Source organism: Microtus pennsylvanicus, chromosome 1 (genome assembly GCF_037038515.1).
Source record: "Microtus pennsylvanicus isolate mMicPen1 chromosome 1, mMicPen1.hap1, whole genome shotgun sequence".
Classification (NCBI taxonomy): domain Eukaryota; kingdom Metazoa; phylum Chordata; class Mammalia; order Rodentia; family Cricetidae; genus Microtus; species Microtus pennsylvanicus.
In genome coordinates, this window is record NC_134579.1 from 166,130,659 (window position 1) to 166,156,463 (window position 25,805).

The following is a 25,805-nucleotide window of genomic DNA, read 5'->3' on the forward strand; positions in this document are numbered from 1 at the left end:
GGGAGCTAGCATGGGAACTTTGATCCCTTGCAGTCTTGCCTGAGTTAATCAGGAGCTGGATACTTCAGTGGCAGAGACAATTGTCTGTAGGAGGCTAATAAGAGACAAACAGAAACTTTTGCTTTATAAGGTCCCTGAAGAATGCTGAGCTTAGGTGGCAATCCTTCTGTCTACCCAGTCAGAGTCCAGCCTGAGCTGAGCCGAGACCGTCAGCATCAGCGCCACTGCCACTGGGGGCCCCACTTTGGACCTAACGATCACTAATTAGGAAAATGCCCACCAGCTTGCCTACAGCCAGATCTTATGGAGGCTTTTTCTCCATAGAGGCTCCCTCCTCTCGAAAGACTAGTGTGAGTCAGCGTGACATAAAACTGGCCAACACAGCCAGGCTGGTTCCAATACTCAGAGCCCTCTTGCCTCAGCCTCCCAAGCAAGTACTGGGATTATAGGTGTGTACTATCCAGAACTTTTGCCCTCTTTATGTAATCACTGAGAAAAGAATCTGAGGCCCTGAACAGCCCAACAAAGCAGCCTTGTCCCCAAAGAACAGCTTATGTCCTTTCGTGGCAACGATAGTTCTGAGTTTTGATTTTCTTAGAACATTAGCTGTTCTCCTAGGATGACCAGTGCGTGCATGTTTGTGTGTGTGTGTGTGTGTGTGTGTGTGTTTGTGTGTGCACATGTGCGTGCCTGCATGCATGCTTAGGTCTTTCTTTCTTTTTTTTTTTGATACTTTAATGCCTTGAGACAGGGTCAGTCAACTGCAGCCTATAGCCCACCACCTGTTTTTCCAAAATAGAACTCTATAGCATCCAGCTGTCTCGGTCCATTCCAACTGCTCAAACAACAGGTCACAAACTGAATGGCTTAAACCAACAGTTTCTTACTGTCCCGATGGTTGAGACTGTCACAGCCAAAGCTGATTTGGTGCCTGGGGAAGGCTCACTTTCTGGTTCATAGATGTTACTTTTGTGTGTGTGTGTGTGTGTGTGTGTGTGTGTTCCCTAGTAGAAGGGCAAAGGTCTCTCAAGGCCTAATCCTAGTCATAAGAACTAATTACCACCTCCCCAAGCCACTAGGGCAAGTCTCCTAGTTCCTTCACCTCGGGGGTTAGGATTTCAGCACACTCATTTTGTGGAAACACAAATACTCAAATGCCAGCAACCGATCCCCTGCCTCTTTATGTGGTATCTGTGGCTACTCTCATCCCACAGTGGCAAACTTGAATAGCTGTGGTCTGCAAAAGCTGAGATCCCGACTATCTGACAGCCCAGCCCTGGCCTCGTGTCTCTTGGTAGACCCTGCCACAGTGAATGTGACCAAGATGGCGCTGGGCAGCGTGTCTACTTGTCACACATGGAATGGAATTAGGGCAGTGAGAAACTAAAGTCCCCACTGATTTAACTTTAACTAACTTACGATGAAATGTTGATAAACAATGACGCATTGGCTAGAGGCAACAGTGTGGTGTTGCCTGCCCTCAGACGTGCAAGCGTCACCTAGCAGAATCCTCAGCTCTGAAACTCACAGACATGCAGACTTTTTAGCTGAGGCTTTGGTGCCCAGCAAGGTAGGTAAATCCTTCACATATGCATGTATGTATGCATGTACATGTGGTTAAATTCACATGACATGACAGTTACCATCTTACTCCTGGTAGGTGGCATTGAGAAGTTTCACCAACTGTCATGTGCACTGTGGTCCTCAGCAAGTCTCCCCTTCTCTTCCCTCTCCCCCAGTCTCCTCTCCCTCCTCTCTCCACTCTCCTTTCTCTTCTTCCTCCCTCCCTTTCTCTTTTTAATTTTTATTGACATTTAAGAGAATACACTCCAGAGCAGACAAGCTATACCTCTCAGTAGTTGCCTGAGAAGGGAGAAAGAGAAAAGAAAGAAAATGCCATAATGCTGAGTTAGGCACAAAGGTCAGTTATGTGGCAGACGAGCACCTAGAGGTGGGGAAGACTGTTTACAGAGAGCGGAGCCCAAAGAATTGGGTAAAGCATGCTTAAAATAGACAATGAACAAAGAAAACGGCCAGGTGGTAGTAGCACACGCCTTTAATCTCAGCTCTCAGGAGGCAGAGGCAGGCGGATCTCTGTGAGTTCGAGGCCACCCTGATCTACAAGAGCTAGTTCCAGGACAAGCACCAAAGCTAAACAAAGAAACCCTGTCTCAAAAATCCAAGGGGGGGGGGGAAGATGAAAGTTCCACTTTTCAGAGCAATTTGGAAAAGCAGGCACCTTCCTCTGTAAGCAGCTATACTAAGATCCCACCCCTCTTCTTAACCCTGTCCAGGTTTCTCAGCACTTCCAGAGCATCTTCACGGAGCAGCAAAGGATGCGGTCATTCCAAGACTACGAGGCCTGGAGAGCTAGAGTGCAGAATGTGTCAGGCCCTGCTGCTACCCTGAAAAAGAGAGCTACCTGGACTCCCTTTGTGAAGGTAGGAGGCTACCGGGACCGCTGCCTGCCAGTGATGCCAGCAATGCCAAAACCTTCTCTCTCCAACTGAGCTGGTCTGTGAATGACCATGATTGCCACTGGGGTCACAAATACATTTTAATGAGTGGGCAACATTGAAAATGTAGAATCCATGTTTGATGAGGCTTCACGGTTGTATGAATGGAAGGAATCTCTTTTTAAAGATTAAATATATGTAATTTAGTGTGTGTGTGTGTGTGTGTGTGTGTATGTTTGCGCACGCAGGTATGCACGCACGCACCTGCCTGAGTGTATGTATCGCAAGCCTGCAGGTATCACTTTACGCCAGAAGAGGGCACCAGATCCCCTGGAATTTGAGCTATAGGTAGTTGTACACTGCCAGATATGTGTGCTGGGTACCAGAATTGGAAAGGAAGGTCTGATGGGATTTGTTGCTGTTGCTATCTGTTCAGACTGCTTTGATGAAGTACAATGAAGCCTGTAGCTGTAAGCAAAGTGATTTTGCTTTTCACATTTCTGGAGGCTGAGCAGGTCTGCCTGCCAGCACAGTGGGAAATCTGGCAAGGACTCTCTTCCAGGGAACAGACTGCTGACTTTTTGCCCTTCCTTTACATGGTGGGAGAGACACGCAGCAGCCTCAGGCCTCTTATGAGGGGCTGATCTTAGTCACGAGGGCTCTGCTGCTATGAACTTATCCCCTCTAAAGTCACACTTGCCTATAGCATCATGTTGTAGGGTGGGTTTCAATGTGAATCTCGGAGAGACAGAGCCCACCTGGAAAGGTGGGCTGAAAGGAACCAAAGATTGTTCTCCATCTGGGGATTGAACTCAGGCAGTCAGTGTAGGTGGAGCAGACCCTGTATCTTAGAATTAACCCCCAAACATAGATAATATAGAGGTACTTGGGCAGAACAATCAGGAGTGCCCACTAAAACATGGCATTGTCATCTACGGTGCTTATGTTTGGGAATTGCACAGCTGAGTTACAAAAAAAAAAAAAAAACCAAAACCCTGGTTTTAGGTAAGTTTATCATTTTATGTACAGTTGCATTCCTAGATGTTCTTGGCCGCAGACCATGTTCATACCTATTTGGGCTGAGATATGAATTTGAAAATTACCAGCATATTGATGATGTGATTTATAGCTACAGAGTTAAGTTTAGAGATATGGTTTCTGGATAGGAAAGTCTTTAATATGGAGTCCTCAGGTCTCTGGTGGCTTCTCCCTCTGTTCATGACAATGTCCCCAGTGATGGCGGCTCTCGGCTCCTTCCTGCTTGTGTGCTGCACAGTAGAGTCTACCTGGAACTCCCGTGTGGCCTAGACCAAGTGCCAGCAGGAATTGCAGGCTCCCTTCACAGCTTGGTGGCCTGGGCAGACCCTTCCCAAGGCCTCACAAGCTCCAGCAAACCTGCAAGCAGGGACACAGATCTCCTTTGGCAGGTCCTCAGGTCTTTCTCTGTGTGGCTTCTAGTGAGACACATGAACATATCTATCCACTAGGTCAAACCGAAATGTGACCCTTGGCAGAAGAAGATGTTAACCAGACTCAAAGAGCGGAAGAGAATAGATGAACTAATGCAAGTCCAGTCAAAGATTTTGAAGGTGAGAAAATAACCATAGACAGGTAAGAGGCTTGCTAAACACCATCCTCAAAAACTCCTGGGTTTTCTTTCTCTCTAAGAAGAAAGCAAACAAAAAATAAAGAACAACAACAAAAAATGGCATGGGTTCACTCTGAAAGCTTTATTTTTAAGCTTTCTTTAAAAAAATTAATTTGCTTTTTATGTATGGATGTTTTGCCTGCACGGTATCTGTGTGCCATAAGCGTGCCTAGTGCCGTGGAGGCCAGAAGAGGTTGTTGGGTCCCCTAAGACAGGAGTTGTCGGCAGCTGTGAGCATCTGTGAGGTGCTGGGAATGGAACCTGGGTCCCCTAAAAGAGCAGGCAGAGCTCTTGTGCTCGGAGTCAACTCTTTGAACTCTTTGTTAGAACTTTCTAATCTAAGCAGCAAACTAAAAATCCAGCTAGCTTTCAAGGAGAGAATAAAAATCGTCAATTCCCCGAGTTTGGTAGTTCATGCACACCTTTCATTCCAGAAATCTGCAAAGGCAGAGGGGTCTCTGTGAGTTCAAGGCCATCCTGGTCTGCACGGAGTCCCAGATGAGCCAGGGTAACAGCAAAATCCTGTCTTAAAAGGAAACAAAAGAAAACTGTCAAAGAGTTGGTTTTGCTTCAATGCTGAGCTGTGTATGGTGTTCATCTAACTGTGTAGCCTGCTTCAACTTGAACTTCCTCATCTTCGACACAAGAATATTGGGTGAAAATCATTTTCTGCCTTAGTTACTTAAGTGCAGAGTTCATTAGCGCTAAGTATGTTCACATTGTTGAGCAATAAATTTCCAGAACATTCATGTCTTGCGGCACTGATGCTCTGCCCGAATTGAACAATCCCCCAGCATCCCCTCCTCCCAGCTCCCCTGCAACAACCACCCTACTTCCCCTTTCTGTGAATTTTGATACCTCAGATGAGCGCAATCCTGCACGACTTAGCCTCTCCGTGACTGGCCTACTCAGCTAACACAATGTCTTTGAGGGGCAGCCATACTGGAAAGTTTGTTAGAAATTTCTTCCCTTTCAAGGCCAAATAGCAATCCCTTGGAAGTATTCCGAAGGTCTAGTCATCCACCTGTCGAGGAATATCATGGATACTGTGGACCTTGCTATGAACACTGTGTACATATATCTGAGGTCTTGTTTTCCGTTCTTTTTGGTGTATACCCAGAAATAAACTAGCTGAACCATATATTAATTCTTTTTAGTCTTCGGTGTTTATGGTGGCAGCTACCCTTCTTCTATAGAAACAACAGCAGACAGCACCACTCTGGAGAGGCTGAGAATATTCCCACCAACTTTTTGGTTCAAGGCCTTAGTCCTGAGGCTAAATTCTTATTTAGTAACTAGGTTGTGCTGTTAAATTGAAAGCGCTCTTTCTGTTCTCTATTTTGCTTGTCAGGTACTTTATATATTCTATTTCCTTTATCAGATCTATGACTAGAAAGTGTTTTCTCCCATTCTATAGGCTCCTTTCTGGTTCTGTTATATATCCTTTGAGTCAGAAAAAGCTTTCTTTAGTTTTGTGGTGTGGCATTTTTCACTTTTTACCCCCGTCCCTGACTTTTGATGTCAAAAAAATAAAACAACAACAACCAACAACCACCCAACCCAAACACCCAACAGTCAAATGAACCAACCCAGGGATGGAGCCATGGTGCAGTAGTTAGAGCTGTGTTGTTCTTGCTGTGGGCCCAATTCTTTCCCAGGCCCTACGTGGTGGCTCACACCATCTGTGACTCCAGTTCCAGGGCACCTGATGCTCTCTTCTGACCTCCAGAGGCACCAACCACATGTGTGGTACACGTACATTCATGTAGGTAAAACACTCAATACATTAACTAAAATAAATCTAAAACAATTTTTGATATTTATTTTTACCTTATGTGCATGGGTGTTGGGTCCCCTGGAACTGGAGTTACAGACAGTTGTGAGCTGTTGTGTGGGTTCTGGGAATTGAACCCAGGTCCTCTGGAAGAGCAGTCAGTGCTCTTAATTGCTGAGCCATCTTTCCAGCTCCCCTAAAAAACTTTTAACTCACAAAAAATTGCCAAATCCATTATTATGAAGCTTTTCTGCTTCCTTCTGAGAGATTTGAACTTTTAGGGCTTAACTTCATGTCTTTAATTCATATAAATCAACGTTTACATACAAGAATGAAACGTCTCTGTTCTTCATTTGGCTATTTGGTTTTCCAGCACCATTAATGCAGACAGTATCTGTTTCCATTTGGTGGTCTCAGTATCCTTGACCACGGATGGGGGGTTTATCTCTGAGCTCCATTGACCTGTAGCCTGTCCTTACGCCCCACCGTACTATTTTGACTACTATTTATTTTCAATACTTTCTAAACTCAGGGAGTGTGAGTCCTCCAGCCTCATTCTTTTTCCAAATTGTTTGGCTCTTGGGGGCTCCTTGAGATTCCACATTAATTTTATGATGAATTTTTTTCTATACTTACAACATGCTTCTGGGGTTTTGACAGGATTGGAATAAACGGCCTTTAGAATTCTTTGAGATATTAAAATGATGCAGTAGCATGTGTGTCATTGGCGGTCGGTTCTGGGATCATTATTTGATTTGTCACCTCCAGAAGAGAAGGGACGTTTATTCAGCTTCTGCACGCTGGGCGTCTTACAGCAATCTAGGAAGAGATATTGTTAGTATTGGGGTCAGGTTGACACGCACTGCTCTGCAGACGGCAGGGGAATAAGCTCAGGTCTGTGACCTTAGGAAGCCTCTGCTGCCTCCTTCTCCGTCTCCTGCCTCTTCCTAACAGGACAAATTTGCATCCAGAGCTGGCAGGCGGGGGTTTCTCATTCACTGGTGTAACCCCTTGTGAGGATGCTCTCTGATATTGTTCTGGAGGCTGCCTCTGAATTTTAAATAAGCTGGCATGTATATCTGAATTTATATGGTGTCAAGTGGATGCATGGATCTTGGGTATTCATAACATTTGAGTTTAATTAATTTTTTTCTGCTATAAAATTTATTAAAAGAACTTTTAGTGTGTCTTGGAATAAATTATAAATGCTAAAATTATTAATACACCTGAAAATATAAGCATTAGTTTCAACACATAGATTTATAAATATTTTATTTCTGCAAGGTCATCAAGATACCATTTAATTGGGCTGGTCTTTACTTAAGTAGTCCAAGTAAAAAATTCACTCCATGCAAAAAAAAAAATGGACCTTAAGTCCCCAAAGGAAGACAAAAAGTAGCTAAAAAAAATTGACAGGAAAGGGAATTAGTAACTTAGAAAAAATGGCAAGAAAGAGGGAGGGGGAAACAAGAGTCAGTTTTTCAACACCAAGAGCATTAGGTGCTGATTGTCTTTTAGTCTCAGTTGAAAATACTTAAGTTAATCTTAACACTCTCCTGACCTTATTTCTAATTTCATATAAAAGTCCCATGGGCTATATGCCATGTGATGAAATAATCAGACAAGTATCCAAACAAGAAGAGGATTTTTTTAAAAAATTAGGATTTTAAAAATGTATATTTCTCAAAAGGTAAAAATATGAACACAGAGAAAACCCTCTGAGGTGCTTACTTTGCCTCTCTAACTCCTGAAATATCTTAAAAGTCTGAATGATACTTAAGGTTTATGTTCCATGTTGCAGATATAGCCAAGTGAGGGGTGAATGCTTCTAATGGGTGAGGCCCTGGCTTGATCTACTAGCAACACCCCCCAAAGGATTTATAATAGCTGAACTATCCTTTTAATGTATTTTTTTAAGATTTATTTATTTACTATGTATACAACATTCTGCCTCCGTGTATGCCCACATGCCGGAAGAGGGCGCCAGATCTCATTACAGATGGTTGTTAGCCACCATACGGTTGCTGGGAATTGAACTCAGGACCTCTGGAAGAGCAGCCGGTGCTCTTAACCACTGAGCCATCTCTCCAGCCCCCCTTTTAATGTATTTTTAATGGCAGAAGGGTAATTTCTTCCTAGAAGATAGTAGTATGTAGACTTGTTTAAAATCTTCAAAGTGTGAGTTATAGAACAAAATTAGATTGTTTTCCTTCAAATGGGTATGTTTTGTTCTGAATGATTCACTAAAGGCAATTTCAGCCAAACTAGTAAATTTAACTAACTTCAAAGAAATGTTGAAAGAATCCTTAAATTTCTCTGTATAAATACCTATTTTAAAAATTAGAAACAGTTCAAGTTTGGGAATTAATGTGAAATCAAGTTTCAGTATATTTACTGAACATTACAATGGAAAAGGCATCAAGGTAATTCATATTTGAAGGCAGATATGAAATACTTAAACCATCAATAACTTTAGTTGTGTTTGTGATTCGTTTTAAGATTTATTTATTCATTATGTACACAGTATTCTGTCTGTATGTATGCTTGCAGGCCAGAAGAGGGTGCCAGTTCTCATTAAAGATGGTTGTTGCCGGGCGATGGTGGCGCACACCTTTAATCCCAGCACTCAGGAGGCAGAGGCAGGCGGATCTCTGTGAGTTCGAGACCAGCCTGGTCTACAGAGCTAGTTCCAGGACAGGCTCCAAAGCCACAGAGAAACCCTGTCGCGAAAAACCAAAAAAAAAAAAAAAAAAAAAAAAAAGATGGTTGTAAGCCATGATGTGGTTACTGGGAATTGAACTCAGGACCTCTAGAAGAGCAGTCAGTGCCCTTAACCTCTGAGCCATCTTTCTAGCCTGTGTTTGTGATTCTTAATCATTACCAAGGGCATGTGTTATTTGAGTTTAATAAATTTTTAACACGGAGTCTCGTGTGTTCTAGTCTGGCCTCCGGCTCACTTATGTAGCTAAGGATGGCCTTGAACTTCTGATCCTCTGGCACGCAGTTCTCAAGTGCTGGGATTACAGGTGTACCACCCATGGCAGGTTCATGCCATGAGGAGATAGAAGTTACAATTGCATGCTAGCCAAGCACTCTGTCAGCTGAGTTAGGCCTCAGCCCTGGTTTTGAGAGAAAGAAGTCTCACTTAAGGCTCCTTCCAGATTCTTGAGAAGGAACCCAGGTGGCAGCGAGATGGGTCAGTAGGTAGAGGCCCTCTCTTTCAAGCCTGACAACTTGAGTTTGATTCCCTGCACCCATGTGATGGAGAGAGAACAGACTCTAGTGTTGTCCTCTGACCTGCACATACATGCTGTGACAGCCATACACACACAGAGAGACATATACACACAGTCACACAACACATACAAATAAATAAATAACCCGGGTGGTGGTGGTGCACACCTTTAATCCCTTGTACTTTAATCCCTTATACTTGGGAGGCAAAGGCAGGAGGATCACTATGAGTTCGAGGCCAACCTGGTCTACAGAGCAAGTGCCAGGACAGGTAGGGCTACACAGAGAAACCATGTCTCAAAAAACCCAAAATAGGTAGATAGATGATAGATAGATAGATAGATAGATAGATAGATAGATAGATAGATAGATGATAGATGGATGATAGATGGATAGATAGATAGATGATAGATGGATGATAGATAGATAGATAGATAGATAGATAGATGATAGATAGATAGATAGATAGATAGATAGATAGATAGATAGATAGATAGATGGATAGATAGGTGGATGGATAGATAGATAGATGGATGGATGGATGGATGGATAGATAGATAGATAGATAGATAGATAGATAGATAGATAGATGCATTTTTATAAACCGAAACAAGGTGACCTTCTTGAGTCTATTAACCGTCTCTTCTCCCTGCTCTGCTTAAGATTTCTGACCCTGTGAAGGCTGTGCAGGTGCTCCAGGATCACGCTGCAAGGACAGTGACTATGGATCCACATCACTCCTCTTTCATGACTTCTCAGCCTTTGCATCCATGCAGCTGTGATCACATCTGGCAGAGTATTTATAGCAACATCGACCTCTACCAGGTAGGACAGGAGCGAACGGTCTGTTTGCCTTTCCCCACCTTTGGCTCCATCCATCACCTTTAGGACTTCACCCTCGACGTCAAAGCTCTATTATCTATGCAGGCTAATTACCATAGTCAGAAGGACGTGCAGCTATGTGCTGTACACCTTCATTCAGCCTGCCATAGGCCCCACAGATCCACGCTGGCAAGGCTGCAGGCCCTGTGCTGACAAGAGCTGAGTGCCCAGCCGATGGACCCTTTGTGTGCTGTTAGTGGGGCTGCATTGCAGCAGGGGCTGCTAGGGAAAAAACCCCAAATAAGAAGAGAATGAATATAAACAGTGGAAAGGGGCCAGCACACGGGTGGTGCAGAGGAGATCGCATATGTGGGTGAGAAAGGACAGCAAAGAGAAGCCACCCTTTTGATGCAGAGGGAAAGAGAGGTTGTGAATGCCCACAGACCCCGGACTAAAGAGTACGGTGTCCTGTAAGCAGAGTGATATACGCAGAGGGGGATTTTAGGAAGATTCGTGTGGCAGCAGCATGCGAGTTAAGCTGAAGAGGGAAGAGATCAAATTCACAAAGTCAGTCAGGAGACTGTTGTCTGAGAAGGACGTGAAGCTGAGCCCTGAGAGGAACTTCCTACACAGCCTTAGTGGCCATTGTCTTGACCTTGGTACCATGTGCTTTTGAAACTAGAATTTGCTAGTATCTGTTTGTGGTGTATTAGCTAACGTAGGATGGGGAGACCCAACTGTGTTCATAGTCCGACAGGAAAGGTTGCTAGGAAAAGAAAGAGGGAAGGAAGGACATGAGAAATAGGTGAGCTTGGGGGAACAGGAGGGGAGGGCATGAAGAAACAGGGCAGAGGGGTGATCCTGAGGAAGAGAACATGGTGTCACACCCTGGGAAGCAAGGAAGAGGTTTTATATGAGTGGAAGGTTAGGATGCAGGCACGGTGTCTGGCCCTGGCTCTGGGAGAGAGGCAGATGTCAGGTGAGAGGACCTGTGAGGAGCTCAGTGGCGACACCTGCAGGACCGTCAGGAGAGCCAGGTAGCTAACAGGCCCTAGAGCTCCTTCAAATAGCCGGATTGCTTGAACTTCTGAAGTGAACTGTAGAGCGATGGAAAGGCGTAGAAATCAAAGGTGTGAGGAAGTTGAGGATGCTGTGAGCATCCTGGGCCATCACTCCAGGCTGGAGAAAGTGGGACCTGAAGGATTGCAGTGGGCTTCAGAGCATCTGGAAGCAAACACAAATACAGCTCTTGAGCACACACATATGCTTCTCTTGTCTTATGTCATTTTCAATCTGCTGAATGCAGATCTAGAGAACCCAAAGAGAAACGTGTTGACCACATAGGTCAGCAGTAGAAGTGGCATATCAGCACAGGTCACCTGGGCTCCCAGATTCCCCGTGGCACACCCAACTGTCAGTATGCTCTCTTCTCAGCTGGCGTCTTGCCAGTGCTGAGGGCTCACGTTACCCTGTGGTATATATGTCACTGTCAAGAGGAAAGTATATTAACAAGGGGACATTAAAAGTATGCAAGTCTTCTGCTTCCTCATCCAAATGGACAGGAGAGAGGGAGATGGAGAAAGCAAAAGACACAAGGCATTCGCCCCGGGTACCTCTGAGCCCCGGCTTTTGTGGTGCTGAACCGTTTGCCCCAGAGGACAATTAATTAATCACCTTCTACCTTAGATTTCAATTACCAACATCCCTGGGTGTGGTGACATGCTCCTGTAATCCCACCACTTAGGAAGTGGAGGCAGGAGGATCAGAAGATCTGGGTCATTCTCTGCTACAGAGCAAGTTCAAAACTGATCGGGGCCACATGAGATCCTGTCTAAAAGAAGAAAGAAAGGAAAAAAGAAAAAGAAAACCTTAAGCCTGTAATCACAAATGTGTTCTCTCACTGGCTGAGAAAGCAGAAAGAGTTAAAGTCTCAGGGACCTAATGGGTTAAAGGAGGCCAATAAGAACAAGAGAGGGGCAGGGGGATAGGGTGGAGTTAGATGTCTGAAAATGCGCAGAAGCAGTGAGGTCCAGGCGCCACTGGCCAGCAGGGGGCCAGGGTGAGGAGGGCTGGTGGCCCTTATGGCCAGAGGAATTTACCTCTGTGGGACCATGTGGTGGCAAGCAGAGGGCTCACGGTGACTTGTCTAGGTGTCAGGCAGCAGAAAGCCTAAGTTAAGGCAATTGTATGGGAAGCCATGTTGGAAATGGATGAGGGAAGACTCCCAGACTCCCGCTTGCCTTTGCTGGACCAGAGCAGAGGGAAAACTGACACTTCTACCTGAGCTCTGCTCCTCCCCTGGCGGGGGGGGGGGGGGACTCAGGTGGGATTGGTGTGGTCTTCTCTCATTAAAACTGCCTTGAAGGCAGTCAAAATAAGGGGAGGGGAGAAGCCAGGTGGTGTGGCTCCCACCTATCATCCCAGCACTAGGGAGACTGAAGACTGCAGCAGGAGGTTTACCAAGAATTCCGGGGCAACCTGGGGTACATAGTGAGTTCCAGGGGAGCCAAGGGTACAGAGTGAGATACTGTCTTAAGAGAAATGAGGGGAGGGAGGAAGAGAGAGGGAGGGAGGAGGAAGGGAGGAAGGAAACTACTCCTGGCTATTTGCTGATTTATGAACGTTATTCCTGGAACTGGCCAAAGACAGACAAATATGACCACTGTATTTTCAAGTTGATTTATGGTTGATAGATCATAAAGAGGCTTAGAATACTCATAAATGTTCAGATTCCAGGGTTGGAGCTTGAGACAGATAACACACACATCACATTACCTGCCTGTTCCCTCCTCCCCTCCCTTCTCTCCCTCCTGCCTCTCTTTCTTCAACAGTTTTCTCCCATGCCCAGAATTGCGCTGGGCTCCAGGAATGGGTCCTACCCAGTCCTTGCCCCCGGGAGGCATCCTATTGAAAATGAATTAGATAAGGACATACAAGTGTTTCTCTGACGTGTGAGCGCCATGAAGAGAACAATGGGGGGGACACACTCTGGTGGAAACTGCCTGGAAAAGAGCTTTCAGGGCAGGGTTGGAAGACAGCACTGTTTAGGAAAAGAAATTCTGAGTCAACAACCAACATTTTTTCTGAATTTTCCCATGAGTCAGAATTTGTGTCCTCTGCAAGTGTGTCTGTCTATACAGAATCAGGGCCCTCTTGGGCTCACAGTACTGACGGTCTGAATGTTGAGTAGCAGTCTGGCAGGCTCAGGGTTGGTAAAGAGAGGCATCTGGGAGGTGCTGGAATGTGGGCGTGGATCCAAGGCTTGGGTGCAGTTTTGCAAGCAGGTAACTGTCAAGCTCCCTTTAGCGTCTGTGTGTGGGTCAGCACTCCGGCTCTGAAGCTGGCAAGTGGCAGCTAAGAGCCACCAAGTATCTTTCTCAAGGGCGCTGGGCAGGAGGCGGATGAGCCGGGCGCCTTGACGGCTGTGAGAGAAGCAATCGTTAGTTCACCTTAGCGGATCCTCAGAGGGAGCTTTCGTCAGTAAAGCTTTCCTTAGGGTTTTCACTTTTGAATAAAAGGATTATATTTTACAGTTCAAGGCTTACAGAAAAGTTGCATAGGCTTCTCCTGCCACTGGTATCTTATATTGTTACATTATTACAGCGCCTCTGTCAACCAAGGAACCCGTCCTGGCGATATTGTCAGCTGAGCTTGGTGCAGGCACATTTCAGCCCTGTTGACTTTGTCTACTTCGTTAGCTTTGCAGCATTTGCCGGGTTTCCCCACTGGAGTCACTATTTCTTTCTTAAAAGAAAATTTTAGTGTTTTTGTTTGTTTGGGCTTTGGTTTTCATTTGAGACCAGGTCTCACTATGCAGCCCTGGCCATCCTGGAATTCTCTACATAGACCAGGCTGCCCTTGAATCCACAGAGATTCTCCTGTCTCTGCCTCCCGAGGGCTGGGAATAACGGCGTGCACCACCATGCTCTGCAAAAAAAAACCTCGTCCTTCTAGAACATTCAAACATAAGTGAAGAACTGGATTTCTTGTGACTGCCCAACCCCTATGCTCAGCCCTCATCTCTGTGATAAGTGTGGTGACTACTCCCATCTGTATGAATACATCTGTTAAAATACACACGGGAGAGCTTTATGTTTGGATTTTCTATTTAAATAACATGTCATTCCATGCGAATGTCTTTCTATAACTTGATTTTTCTATGTGATAATATATCTGGGGAATCTGTCTACTGCTCTCTTTCTCTCTCTCTCTCTCTCTCTCTCTCTCTCTCTCTCTCTCTCTCTCTCTCTCTGGAGTGTGCGTGCGTGTGTGTGTGTGTGTGCACGTGCATTTGCACACGTGCACGTTGGAGGCTAGAGGTCAATGCCAAGTGTCTCCCTTATATTTTGAGACAGGATTTCTCACAGAACCTGAAGCTCAATGATTGGCTAGGCCAACTGGCCTGCAAGTACCAGAGATCCTCCTGTCTCCACCTCCCCAGTGCTGGGATTACAGGCATGTGTCACAACAGATTTTATGTGGATACTGAGGACTGAACCTATGCTTCCAAGTTTGGACAGTAAGCCTGATTCTTCGTCCCAGCTGTCCCAAACTGAAGCAATCACACAGAAACCATATTAATTAAATCACTTCTTGGCTCATTAGCTATAGCTTTTTACTGGCTGACTCTTACATATTAATTTTACCCATTCCTAATAATCTGTGTATTGCCACATGGCTGTGGCTTACTGGCTAAAGTTCTAGCATCTGTCTCCGGCGGGGCTACATGGCGTTTCTCTGACTCCACCCTTCTTTCTCACAGCATACAGCCTAGCTTTCCCAGCCTATTTTTGTTCTTCCCTACCATAGACTCAAAGTGATTCTTTATTCATTAACCAATAAAGGCAACACATAGACAGAAGGACCTCCCACACCATTTCCCCTTTCCTGTTTAAACAAAAAGGAAGGCTTTAACTTTAACATAGTAAAATTACATATAACAAAACAGTTATCAAGCAAGAATTACAGTTATAATATTTATATCTACTTTATATTTATCATAACTAAGGAAAACTATAACTATAAATTCTTCAACTCCATCAAAGACTCCAGAAGGATATGATATTACCTAAGTAAACAGGAAGTACATTGTAAGCAACTTCCAAAACTCTAGAATTGACAGAAACATCTCGCTGCCTGGACAGTCATTCAAAGTTCCTCTGTATTGTTGGAGCATCCATCTTCGGCCTACAGGTCCATAATGTCCAGCAGACTTTTCCATGAAGCAGGAAATTTCAAAGACAGTTCCACCCATATTTGCAGTTTGCCAGTCACTTTCTTCTGTGTCCTGCAGAATATCTAGCAGATACATTCAATTCTTTCATGAAGCAGGAACCCTGAAGGATCGTCTCACCTTTAGGCAAGTTCAGCAGTCATTTCTCTGTGGGTTCTGCATGTCAAGTTCACTAAGCAGTCCAGGCAAGAAGAGTTTCTTGCCCAAATGGCTAAAAAACTCCATAAGGAGCCTCTTCAATGCCCATCTTCCTCTTGAAGTAGATTGGCGCTGCCAGGAGCAGATGTGTCTCACTGTCATGAAAAGCCCTAAGTTCTTAAAACATTTTAAATGCTGTATTCTGAAAGTCTCTGAAAGATTTGAAGAATACCTATCTAGCTGAAATATATCTCTATATATCTAGAAAACCTAACTAACATGACCACAAGCTTGACTATTATAAATGATTACCTATTAACATATATTTCTTACTTATACATTACATTTCTAAATGAGCGGGACAAACACAATACCTTAATCAAGGTCAGAAATACATATACACAGTATAACAAAATTGACCTTAAATTTGTACCAATAAACCAAGATCCATACCAATGCAAATCTGTATAGCATATCCCCTTTTAAATGTAACATTTATAGACAGTATTTGGGAAGATGAGTGTAGTTTTCTCCAAACTTCTTCCTGCTGTTTATTGGACAAAGTAATTTTTTGAGGGGTGTTCAATGCAACCTTTCAAGGGTCTTAGTCCATCAAACCATATTAGTCTGGAAGCAATCCATAGGTTCTCATCCTGTGTGTAAACAAAAAAAAATGTATCTTTAGATTCAAATTTTGAATTCAAGATACCTTTGAAATGTATATGTTGGCTTAGTTTAGCAGTCCCTAGAATAAAATGTCTCTCTGCAACCAAAAAATTCAAAGATAACACAGTAATATACATAATCTAGACTCTGTGAATTTTCCATCTTTAGGTGGCTTGTTTTTACTTTATTACAAGTTTCTATGATTTAATAGCATGCCTCTCTATTATATGCTACAGGTTACATGGTCATCCATGAATAGCCTAGCCAAAATCTTCTCTTATTAAAAACCAGGTCTAGGAACTAGAAAGACAGTTCAGCTGATAAAATGTTTGCTGAAGGAGCTAGGGTCCAAGATGGGTATACTGGCTGGATTTATGTCAGCTTGACACAAGCTAGTCATCAGAGAGGAGGGAACTTCAGCTGAGGTCTCTAAAGATCCAGCTGTAAGACATTTTCAATTAGTGATCAATGGGGGAGGGCCCAACCTGTTATGGGTGATGCCATCCCTGGGTTGGTGGTCCTGGGTTCTATAAGAAAGCAGGCTGAGGAAGCCATGGGAAATAAGCCAGTAAGCAGCACTCCTCCACAGCCTCTGCATCAGCTGCTGCCTTTGGGTTCCTGCCCTGCTTCAGTTCCTGTACTGACTTCCTTTGGTGATGAACCGCAATATGGAAGAGTAAGTCAAATAAATCCTTTCCTCCCCAAGTTGCTTTTTGGTCATGGTGTTTTGTTGCAGCAATAGAAATTGTAGCTAAGACGCTGGACATGGTGTACATATTTGACATCCCAGCCCTGGGGAGGTGAAAGTAGCCAGATTTCTGGAATTTGCTGGCAGTCAGACTTTCCTAATCACTGAGCCCTGGGTGCCAGTGAGAGACCTCTAAAACCAAGATGGATGGCTCCTGCGGAGCAACATTCAAGGTTGATCTCAGATCTCTCCACACATATAAACCAGCATCGTGTCATACACACACACACACACACACACACACACACACACACACACACGCACGCACGCACATGTGCACACATACTTGAACTTTAATCAGATATGGTGGTTCATACCTGTAATCCCAGCACAAGAGAGGAAGAGACCAGAAAATCAAGAATTTGAGGCCAGCATGGGCTATATAATGAACTCCAGGCTAGCCTCGGCTGCATGGTGATCTTGTCTCAAAATTAAAACACAAGTAAACAAAATCAAACACCAGACCTACAGGCTATGTGTGTGGTTCAGTGGTGGAGTGCTTGACTGATATTCTCAAGACTTGGGGGAATAGGAAAAAAGATGGGCCTTCTCTTCTCTTTTCTTCTTTCTTTCTTTCTTTCTTTTTCTTTCTTTTTGTTTGGTTTTCTGAGACAGGGTTTCTCTGTGTATGCCTGGCTGTCCTGGAACCCTCTCTGTAGACCATGCTGGCCTTGAACTCTGAGATTTGCCTGTCTCCACCTCCCAAGTGCTAGGATTAGGATTTGCTGAAGGGAGCCTGCTTTCCTTAAGTGTTGTTAGGAGGCCACTTGTTGGTTCCTGGCTGCTCGCCCCGAAATAATCACACAGAAACTATATTATTTAAAACACTGCTTGACCCATTAACTCTAGCTTCTTATTGGCTAACACTTATATCTTAATTTAACCAATTTCTAGTAATCTGTGTATCGCCATGTAGCTGTGGCTTACCTGCTAAAGTTTTAGCATGTCTGTCTCTGGCTCCAGCTCCATGGCTCCTCTCTGACTCCACCCTCTTTTTCCCAGCATACAGCCTAGCTTACCCACCTAGTTCTGTTCTGCCCTGCCATAGGCTCAAAACATTTTCTTTATTAACCAATGGTACTCACATTGTACAGGGGGAAATCCCACATCACTGAAGTGTGTGTTACATTAGAATAGATACAGAAATAAAATTTGCTGGCACAGAGGATGCCAGGGTGGCAGCACATCCTCCATACCAGTCACAGATGGGCATCCTGGTCCCCCTGTGCATTCTGACATGGATTTTTGTGCCTGGGTATCACTAATGTTTACAATGATGCTATCACAGTTTGATTTTATCTTCTATTAGCCATTAACACCAAAGGCTGACCTTTCTTTTTAATGTAATTCTAATTCTGTATTGACTTCAAGGTCTAGAGTTTGGAAGTAAAGAAACACATCAGGTTTTCTTATTATAGTTACTTGATGGTGATGTATGCTTGACATGACCCTGAATCAGATGGACCATAGTTTTTATTAGTCTTTGACAATGACGAAGCATATTTAGCTATAGTCTTGATCTGGACAAGGGCAAAATGAGCCAGGCTATGCTGTCCTCGGGAGCCCACAACCTGCTTGTCAGTTCAGTGTCCTGTGCCACCTCCCTAAGGAACACACTTTAAAGTGGCTCAATACAGACATTTTCTTCTGATGATGATGCTTAAGATACAGTTTAAACAGGAAGCTCATGAAGTGATCCATGGCAGGAAGTACCACATTCTGGCTACAGGACCGGTGAGCAGTGGCGGGGCCTTCACTCATGCTCAGTGGCCACGCACCACACACACCCTGCCTATCACTCCTCCAGATTGACCCCAGTGATGGTGGGAGGCAGTCAGTATGAGGCCCACCAGTAGTATGGGACATGGCATTCCCCAAAGCAAGATCAGCAAAATACAGGAATTTTTCTTGGTGCTCCTCATCAAATTCAATAGAATATTTATTATAAATATTTTTTTCTGGAACTGGGGAGATAGGTCAATGATTAAGAACACTGGCTGCTCTTTCAGAGGACCTGGGTTCATTTCAATATGCACACAGAGGCTCACAACTGGTGTAACTCTAGTTCCAAAGGACCCAATGACCTCTTCTAGCCTCCAAGAACACTAGGCACACACATGCTATACCGACTTCCATGCAGGCAAAACACCCATATGCATAAAAAATAAAATAAATCTAATTAAAAATAAATAAGTATTTTTGGACTAGCAAGATGGCTCAGTAGATAAAATAGATTTGCCACAAAAACATGATGACCTGAATTCAGTCACTGGAGCCCATGGTGGAAAGAACTGATCGCTAAAAGCTGTCCTATATCACACACACACACCAAGACATATGTGTGTCCATGTCATAGTTATACATCATGCACGTACGTGCACACATACACACTTAAAATATTTAAAAAGTAAATATTGTTGAATGATAGTAGGGATGCAAATTTATCAAGGGAAATTAGGAAATGCAGAAAAGTATAAAGAAGGAAAAAACTTTGACTTTATAATCTGAAGCGGCACAGTTTTAAATGTTCCCTTTACATCCTGGCTACAAGGATATTCTGTGGATGCACACTCATAAGCGGTGGACACTTGAGAATGAGGAAATGTGTAATAGACCTTTCCTCTAAGTTTTCTTCCCATTCTACTTTCCAGCCCACTGTTTTTGCCAGCTTTTAAGAAAGAAGCAAGTTTGGCAGTCAGTAGAAATTCCAAACTCAAAATTCATGAGCTCAGCCATCTTGGAAAACAACCTGTCACAGGCAGGGTCAAGGGCAAAGATCTGCCTCCTGGGAAGAGAGAGCAACCACAGATGGCGGTGGGGTCGGTGGGGTCGGTGGGGCCGTGGACACTCTGCTCTGCCCTGGGCTTCCCTCCTGAGGAATGTTCTCCTGGGCTTTGAACATTTCCTATGCTTGGGTCCTTTCCCTGAAGGATGCTACACTGTCTCTTTCTTCTTGCTTCCTTCCTGACAATCCACTGGCCCAGCATCCCCTGGTGCTTTATTTGATCATTCTTTCAAGTGTCTTTCACTGTAATCTGATGTCACTTTTTGCTCTGGTAATTTTTGAAGCAACTGAAAAAGTCAAAATCCCCTCAGAGAAAGGATGCGGCTCAGATCTTCCCTTCTGGGTACGTGTTGAACTGTAGCTGGGAACACTACAGGCTCAGCAGGGAAATGACCCTCTTCACATACAGCCTTGGGAACTGCATCCGTTAAACGTAACTCGTCTGTTGGTCATGGTAAAACACAATGGTGAGGGATCAAATGAATTGGAAATTATGCCTTCTTCTCCTGGATTGAACATCTGGATATAGATAAAAAGTGCGGAGCTGATGGGCAACTCTGTTCCTTGGAGTCCTTGGGCAGCTCTGTCTGTCCTGAAGTTTCAAGAGTGTGACTGCCGTACCTGAGATAGGAATGAAGACAGCTGTCACATTCCTGTTCTAAGGAAGAGGGTCCAAATAGCCATTTCTCCTTTACTATGGCAACAGAATATCCATCCTGGCTTTGGCCTCTCAGACAGATGTGATGTTTCCAAGCCTCCCCACCTGGTCACTGAGGCCCTGTGAGGAAATGAATGGGGAAAGGGAGGAGAGAGGGTCAAAGTCCAGCCGTATCACAGCTTCCGGGAACCCACGTCTTTGAGTTATTCCCAGAAGCTGCAGTACGGCTTGGAAATGCCACGTTCATCTGAGCGGCCAAGTGCCAGGGTGGATAGTCTGTTGCTGGAGTCAGAGAGGACTCTGCCATCCTGTGAACCAGATGCTAGCATACACATAACTCACACATTTCCACCTCTGCCACTGGGTCACCAGGAGGGCCAAGGGCAGGTCACTAATAACACTTCCACCACAGTTGTCCCTGGGAGCCCAGATACCCACAAACCACACATCCACAAGAGGCCTGACAGGGGCTCTTAACCTAAACCCGGAGCTCGTCAGTCTAGATGATCCCATGGGCCCCATGCTCAATAAGCTGCGTTGTCTCAAAACACAAAAGGGTGGTGGAGACGAAGTGACTGAAGGAGACAGCTGACACCCAGCTGCAGTTTCTGGCTGCTTCTGCGGGCAGGTGCAGGCGTGGACATAAACATCCTTGATCACACACACACGAGAAAGAGAGAGAGTATATGTTCTTGAAAAAAATGTTTTATCATATACCTTTCATGAAGCAAACCACATAAAAGACAAGAAATGGAGTGATTTTTGTATAAAAGATGTCAATAAAACAAAGATTTTTTTTTTCTGGTAAAAACAGTTACTCCCTCATTTATTGTAGAAATCTAGACTTTCATATGCTGATTGGGATTAAGACACGTTTACCACACATCTGCTGTGCTTTGGATCATGACATTTACTTTTCAATGACCTATGATTTTGTTGGTATCATAAATGCTTACAAAAGTTGAGCTAATACCGTTTTCTGGCAGAATGAAAATGTGAAGGATGAGAGTCTTTCGGTGGAACCAGGCGACGGTGACCTTGCGAAAACACATCTCAGCCAAAGCTCTGATGGGTCTCTCAAGCAGAAGACAGAGACTGGGTAATGAAATCTGCGGATTGGTGATTCATGGGAGTGGGTTTAAAACTGTGGGGAAATTTGAGGGACCGATGCGTGTGTAGTTTGTGTCACCTCAAAAACATTTGAAGTCAGAATGAAAGTAGAACTTTGAACAAGGGTCAGATATCTGAATTCCTGTCTCTCCCCAGGACGGTGGCTTTCAAAGGGGGTGGGTGCTCAGTGCAATGCTCTCCGTGTTCCGCATTCGGGCGTTGTTTTCCTTCCGGTGCGTTTCTATTGCAAAGCCCCTTCAGTTCGGCCACGCGCCCTGTGGGATGAGCGGGTTTTCTGAGCAGCTTTGGGGTGGGACGCGCTTATACTGTTTCTTCCCCGCTAAAGAAGCAGCTATGCTATGACCCTACAACTGCTGGGCTTGAGCGACGGGACTGAGCCTGAGCGGAATCCTGTCCTGATGAGAGGGGCCTACTTCTCCTTCCTGTGTCTGCGTCACCTGCACATCCGGGAGCTACAGGTGCAGGCACGATGGCACCCCCGGCTCCATGCATTGGAGATTGTCTAGAATGGGGCATTCCTACCTTTAGTAGCAATGTGTTCGTTCTTCATTATTGTGTGTGTGTGAAATCAGTTCCGTCCAGGGATGGTGGCCCCCTTTCTCCACAGTAGGGCTGCCCCCTTGAAGTCCCCATCAGGTTCTGCTCTGTAGGGCAGGGCAAAGCGCAGGGCGGTGTCCTGATGCCTTTCTTCCTCTGTTCCAGCGCGTCTGTCTGGGAGTTCTTAACTACTTCAGATCCGTTGAGCGGACTTTGACGATCAACACTTCAGGCCTTACTTTGGTCTCGGGGAAGCTGGTCCCCACCGTGGGAGATAATTCCTGGGTAAATATGGCAAAAGGAGGCTTGGGCACCTTGCAAGGCCTGGGAGATCACCACTATGTCCATGGGACACCTGCTGAACACAAGGTGAGCTATTCGACTGAGTTTTTATACCCCGATTAGTGTGTCTTTCTAATGTTTCCTTAGCACTACCATCAGTTAATATAGTGGAGCAAGAGTTGGGGAGTCTCGGTAAGCAAAATAAGCCTGATGGAGAACCACCATTTAGAGGTAGGACCTGAGGGGTGGGCACCAACCGACAAGAGAGGGCAATGGGGGGCATGTAGAAATCTATATAAAAAGCACAGTGAATCCCATTATCGGTACAATTAACGTGTGGTAATAAAGATGCAGAGAAAGAGGAAGTGACGGTGAGGACCGCTAAACTTGGTGGCCAAGCTGAGCGTGGTGACAATGGCTGTGATCACAGCCTGTGAGAGCTGAGCGGAAGGGACTTGGGCTGTGCGTGCAGTGAGACCTCGTCTCGAAGCTAAGCTAATGAACAGCCCTGACAGTGACCACTTGAGAGCAGGAGCAGCCACATCAGGAAGGAAGGAGTTGAACCCCGGGGTGGCTGGCTTCAGAGTGACAGAAAGTGACAAGTGCTTCCCTCTCCTGGCCCACGTGTCTCACCAGATCCTTCCAAGACTCTCTCTGACAATGTGCCACGTACCTTTCTGATCTCAAGCCCTTTAAGGTAATAGTAGTTTAAGGCAAGTGTGTTCGTGCCTGACTAGAACCCTTGCACTCGGAAGTCCAGGTAGAAATATCTGGAGTCTGAGGTCATCTTCAGCTACGTGACTGGGGCCAGACCTGGCCACATGAAACTTTCTAATTGTTTTCCCAAAAGATGCTAGATGAAGCCGGGCAGTGTCTCCTAGACACCCATAGAAGATGCTAGATGAAGCCGGGCAGTATCTCCTAGACACCCGTAGAAGACGCTAGATGAAGCCAGGCAGTGTCTCCTAGACACCCGTAGAAGACGCTAGATGAAGCTGGACAGTGTCTCCTATACACCCGTAGTACAGGTACTGCAGAAGTGAGGCCCAGGGAAGTGAGTCTGAGTCCATCCTGGGTCGCATAGCGGGACCCATCTCAAAAATGAAGAATTTGAAGGCCAGCAAGATGGCTCATTGGGTAAAGGTGCGTGCCTTCAAGAATTACAAGTATAATCCCTAGGACCAACTTGGTGGAATGAAAACATGGCTCCTGCAAGTTGACCTCTGACCTCCGTACTTGTGATGTGTATGTGTGCATTTACACACTCACTGTGACATGAACACCCATGCATGCACATACAGTAGATAAGTGTCTTAAAAATGAATTAAAAATTTTAAGGAGAATGAAATTAGATTGACAAACATAGACAGGCTCTAAAGCTACAGAGAAACCCTGTCTCAAAAAATAAAATAAATAAATAAAATAAAAAAGACAAACGTGAAAAATAAGACTTGTTTACCTTTGGACAGGTCATATTCTAGACTGCGGTCCCTGACAGCCTGCTGCACCCGTAAGACAGGGAATTCTGTTAACTGCGGCTTCGCATGGAGAGTCTAGCCAGCTCTCTCTGTGCCATTGAAGCTTATGTGAGCAATATACATAATGTCAAATTTCCTAGTAGCTACATTTAAAACATGTAAAGAAATGTGTGAAATTAATTTCAATACAACCCATGTAACCCCACGTACAAGAGACATTATTCTCACATGCAATCAGTATTTTAAAGAATCATGGTGAAATAGGGCACAGACTTTTGTCTGAATTCTTTAGACTCCGGGGCATATTGTCCACACAAAGTGCATTGGCTTGAGGCTACCACATTGGGCAGCGCAGCTCTGGATATTGGGGAATATTTTGTTTTCTTCGCCCAGTCATGTAGAGTTTCCAGGGCAGCATTCTCCTGATCTTTCATGAGCTCTTGTACCTCCTCCCCGCTCACAACACTCAGACTTCTGCCCTGATCACTTAGCTCTTCGGGTTTCTTACTCCTTTGAGCTCAATCATAGCCCCGACTGGCTTACTGCTCCATGGACCTGTGGAAGAGGCTCAAAACTCTTCAGCCAAACACCTGTGCAAAGCAAGTGCATCTTCCTCTTTCCTATATTGACCCCACCACCGCTGTGACGTACTGTAGTCGGGTTTTTGGGTCACATTTCACAAATACCAACACAAAGACTTAGTAATTACGAAAGCTTAGCTTAGGCTTGTTCCTAACTAGCTCTTATAACTTAAATGAATACATTTTTATTCATCTATATTCTATCACTTTGTGTTACATCTCTTCTATCTTACACCTCCTGTTTCCTCTCTGTCTCTCCGGGCATCTCTCTTGCACCTTGATTCCTTCTTCTCTTCCTCTCTCTCCCTGGAAATTCTGTCTATACCTCCTGTCTAGCTATCTGCCATTCAGCTTTTTATTACACCAATCACAGCGATACACCTTCACATAGTGTACAAATATCCCCTAACAACAAAAAAGGCCCTCTCCCCCTTTGTTTGTTCTGAGCTGGAGTGAGGAATAGAAAGAAATAAAGTGGGGGAGACAAGATGCCTTAGTTAGGGTTTTTACTGCTGTGACCACTGCAACTCTTATAAAGGAAAACATTGAAGCTGGGGTGGCTTACATTTTCAGAGGTTCAGTCCATTATCATCACGGTGGGACACGGCGGGATGCAGGCAGACACGATGCAGGAGATGGAGCTGAGAGCTCTACATCTTGACCAGAAGGCAGCAGGAATTGAACTGAAGCCCTGGGTGTGACTTGAGCATATATGAGATGCCCCCCCCCCCCGTGACAAGCTTCTTCCAACAAGCCTCATCTACTCCAACAAAGCCACACCTCCTAATAGTGCCACTCCCTATGAGCATATGGGTGCCAACTATATTCAGACTACCACAGGAGACAAATACCATCCTCCCCTGCTAACTGTGGGACTAGCATCTTGGGGCTTTGCAGTATGTCATTTCTGTTCTTCCATAAATGATAGGCTTCAGACTAAAAACACTCCCAGATGCTGCTGTTTAATGTGAGACACACCAGGCAGTACCTTCTGTTGGGTTTTTAATAGGATCAAATATTTACATTAGGATATCCATCCCTGGGGATGGGGGAAAGGGCACAGATGCTAATCCACTGTGTTCATCTCATCGAGTCCAGGAAGGAAGCTGCTGGGACGAGACAAGCTGGTTTATTGGGTGTGGGTCAAGCTCCTAAGATGGACGCTTCCTCCCCAGCACATTGGTTTGGCCCCTGTTTTAATCCTGCAAGGAAAGTTTTGGGCTTTAGTATTAATGATTGTTTACTTAACAATCATGCTAGCCAAAGAAGTCTTCTACGGTCTCTCAGAGCCACCTTGTCATCTTATGTGCCTATATAACATGGCAGGGTAGAAGGAGCCCCACCTGAGAGACAGTAGGCTCCTCCTATAGAACCTTGCCTGTGGCTCCTCAGTCATGGGAACCTGATGCCCCACAGTGAGTTCAGGGTGTGTTGCAACTTGGTCTGTAACTTGCAGAAGGCTTTGGAGAGGAAGTGGTGGGAGGTGAGGCCTCTAGACAGAGTGAGCCAGACCACTGGGGGCTTGGCTCTCCTTCGACATGGGACCAGTTCCTAAGGCAATGGGAACTGGAGGATTTTAAAGAGAATGCCTCCCTCTGGCTTTGCAAGTTTCTCGGGTGCTGCCCAGATATAAA

General features: G+C 45.0%; 1 protein-coding gene across 1 annotated transcript in view; it reads left to right on the top strand.

Moving 5' to 3' along the window:
- Positions 1 to 25,805, top strand: part of LOC142833419 (uncharacterized) — a 183,842-nt gene that overhangs the window by 39,507 nt on the left and 118,530 nt on the right. The window contains exons 9-14 of the mRNA XM_075944805.1: positions 2,295 to 2,441; positions 3,944 to 4,045; positions 9,776 to 9,937; positions 21,149 to 21,261; positions 21,619 to 21,751; positions 21,996 to 22,199. Coding sequence (XP_075800920.1) covers positions 2,295 to 2,441; positions 3,944 to 4,045; positions 9,776 to 9,937; positions 21,149 to 21,261; positions 21,619 to 21,751; positions 21,996 to 22,199 — 861 coding nt within the window. The remainder of the gene's footprint in view (positions 1 to 2,294; positions 2,442 to 3,943; positions 4,046 to 9,775; positions 9,938 to 21,148; positions 21,262 to 21,618; positions 21,752 to 21,995; positions 22,200 to 25,805) is intronic.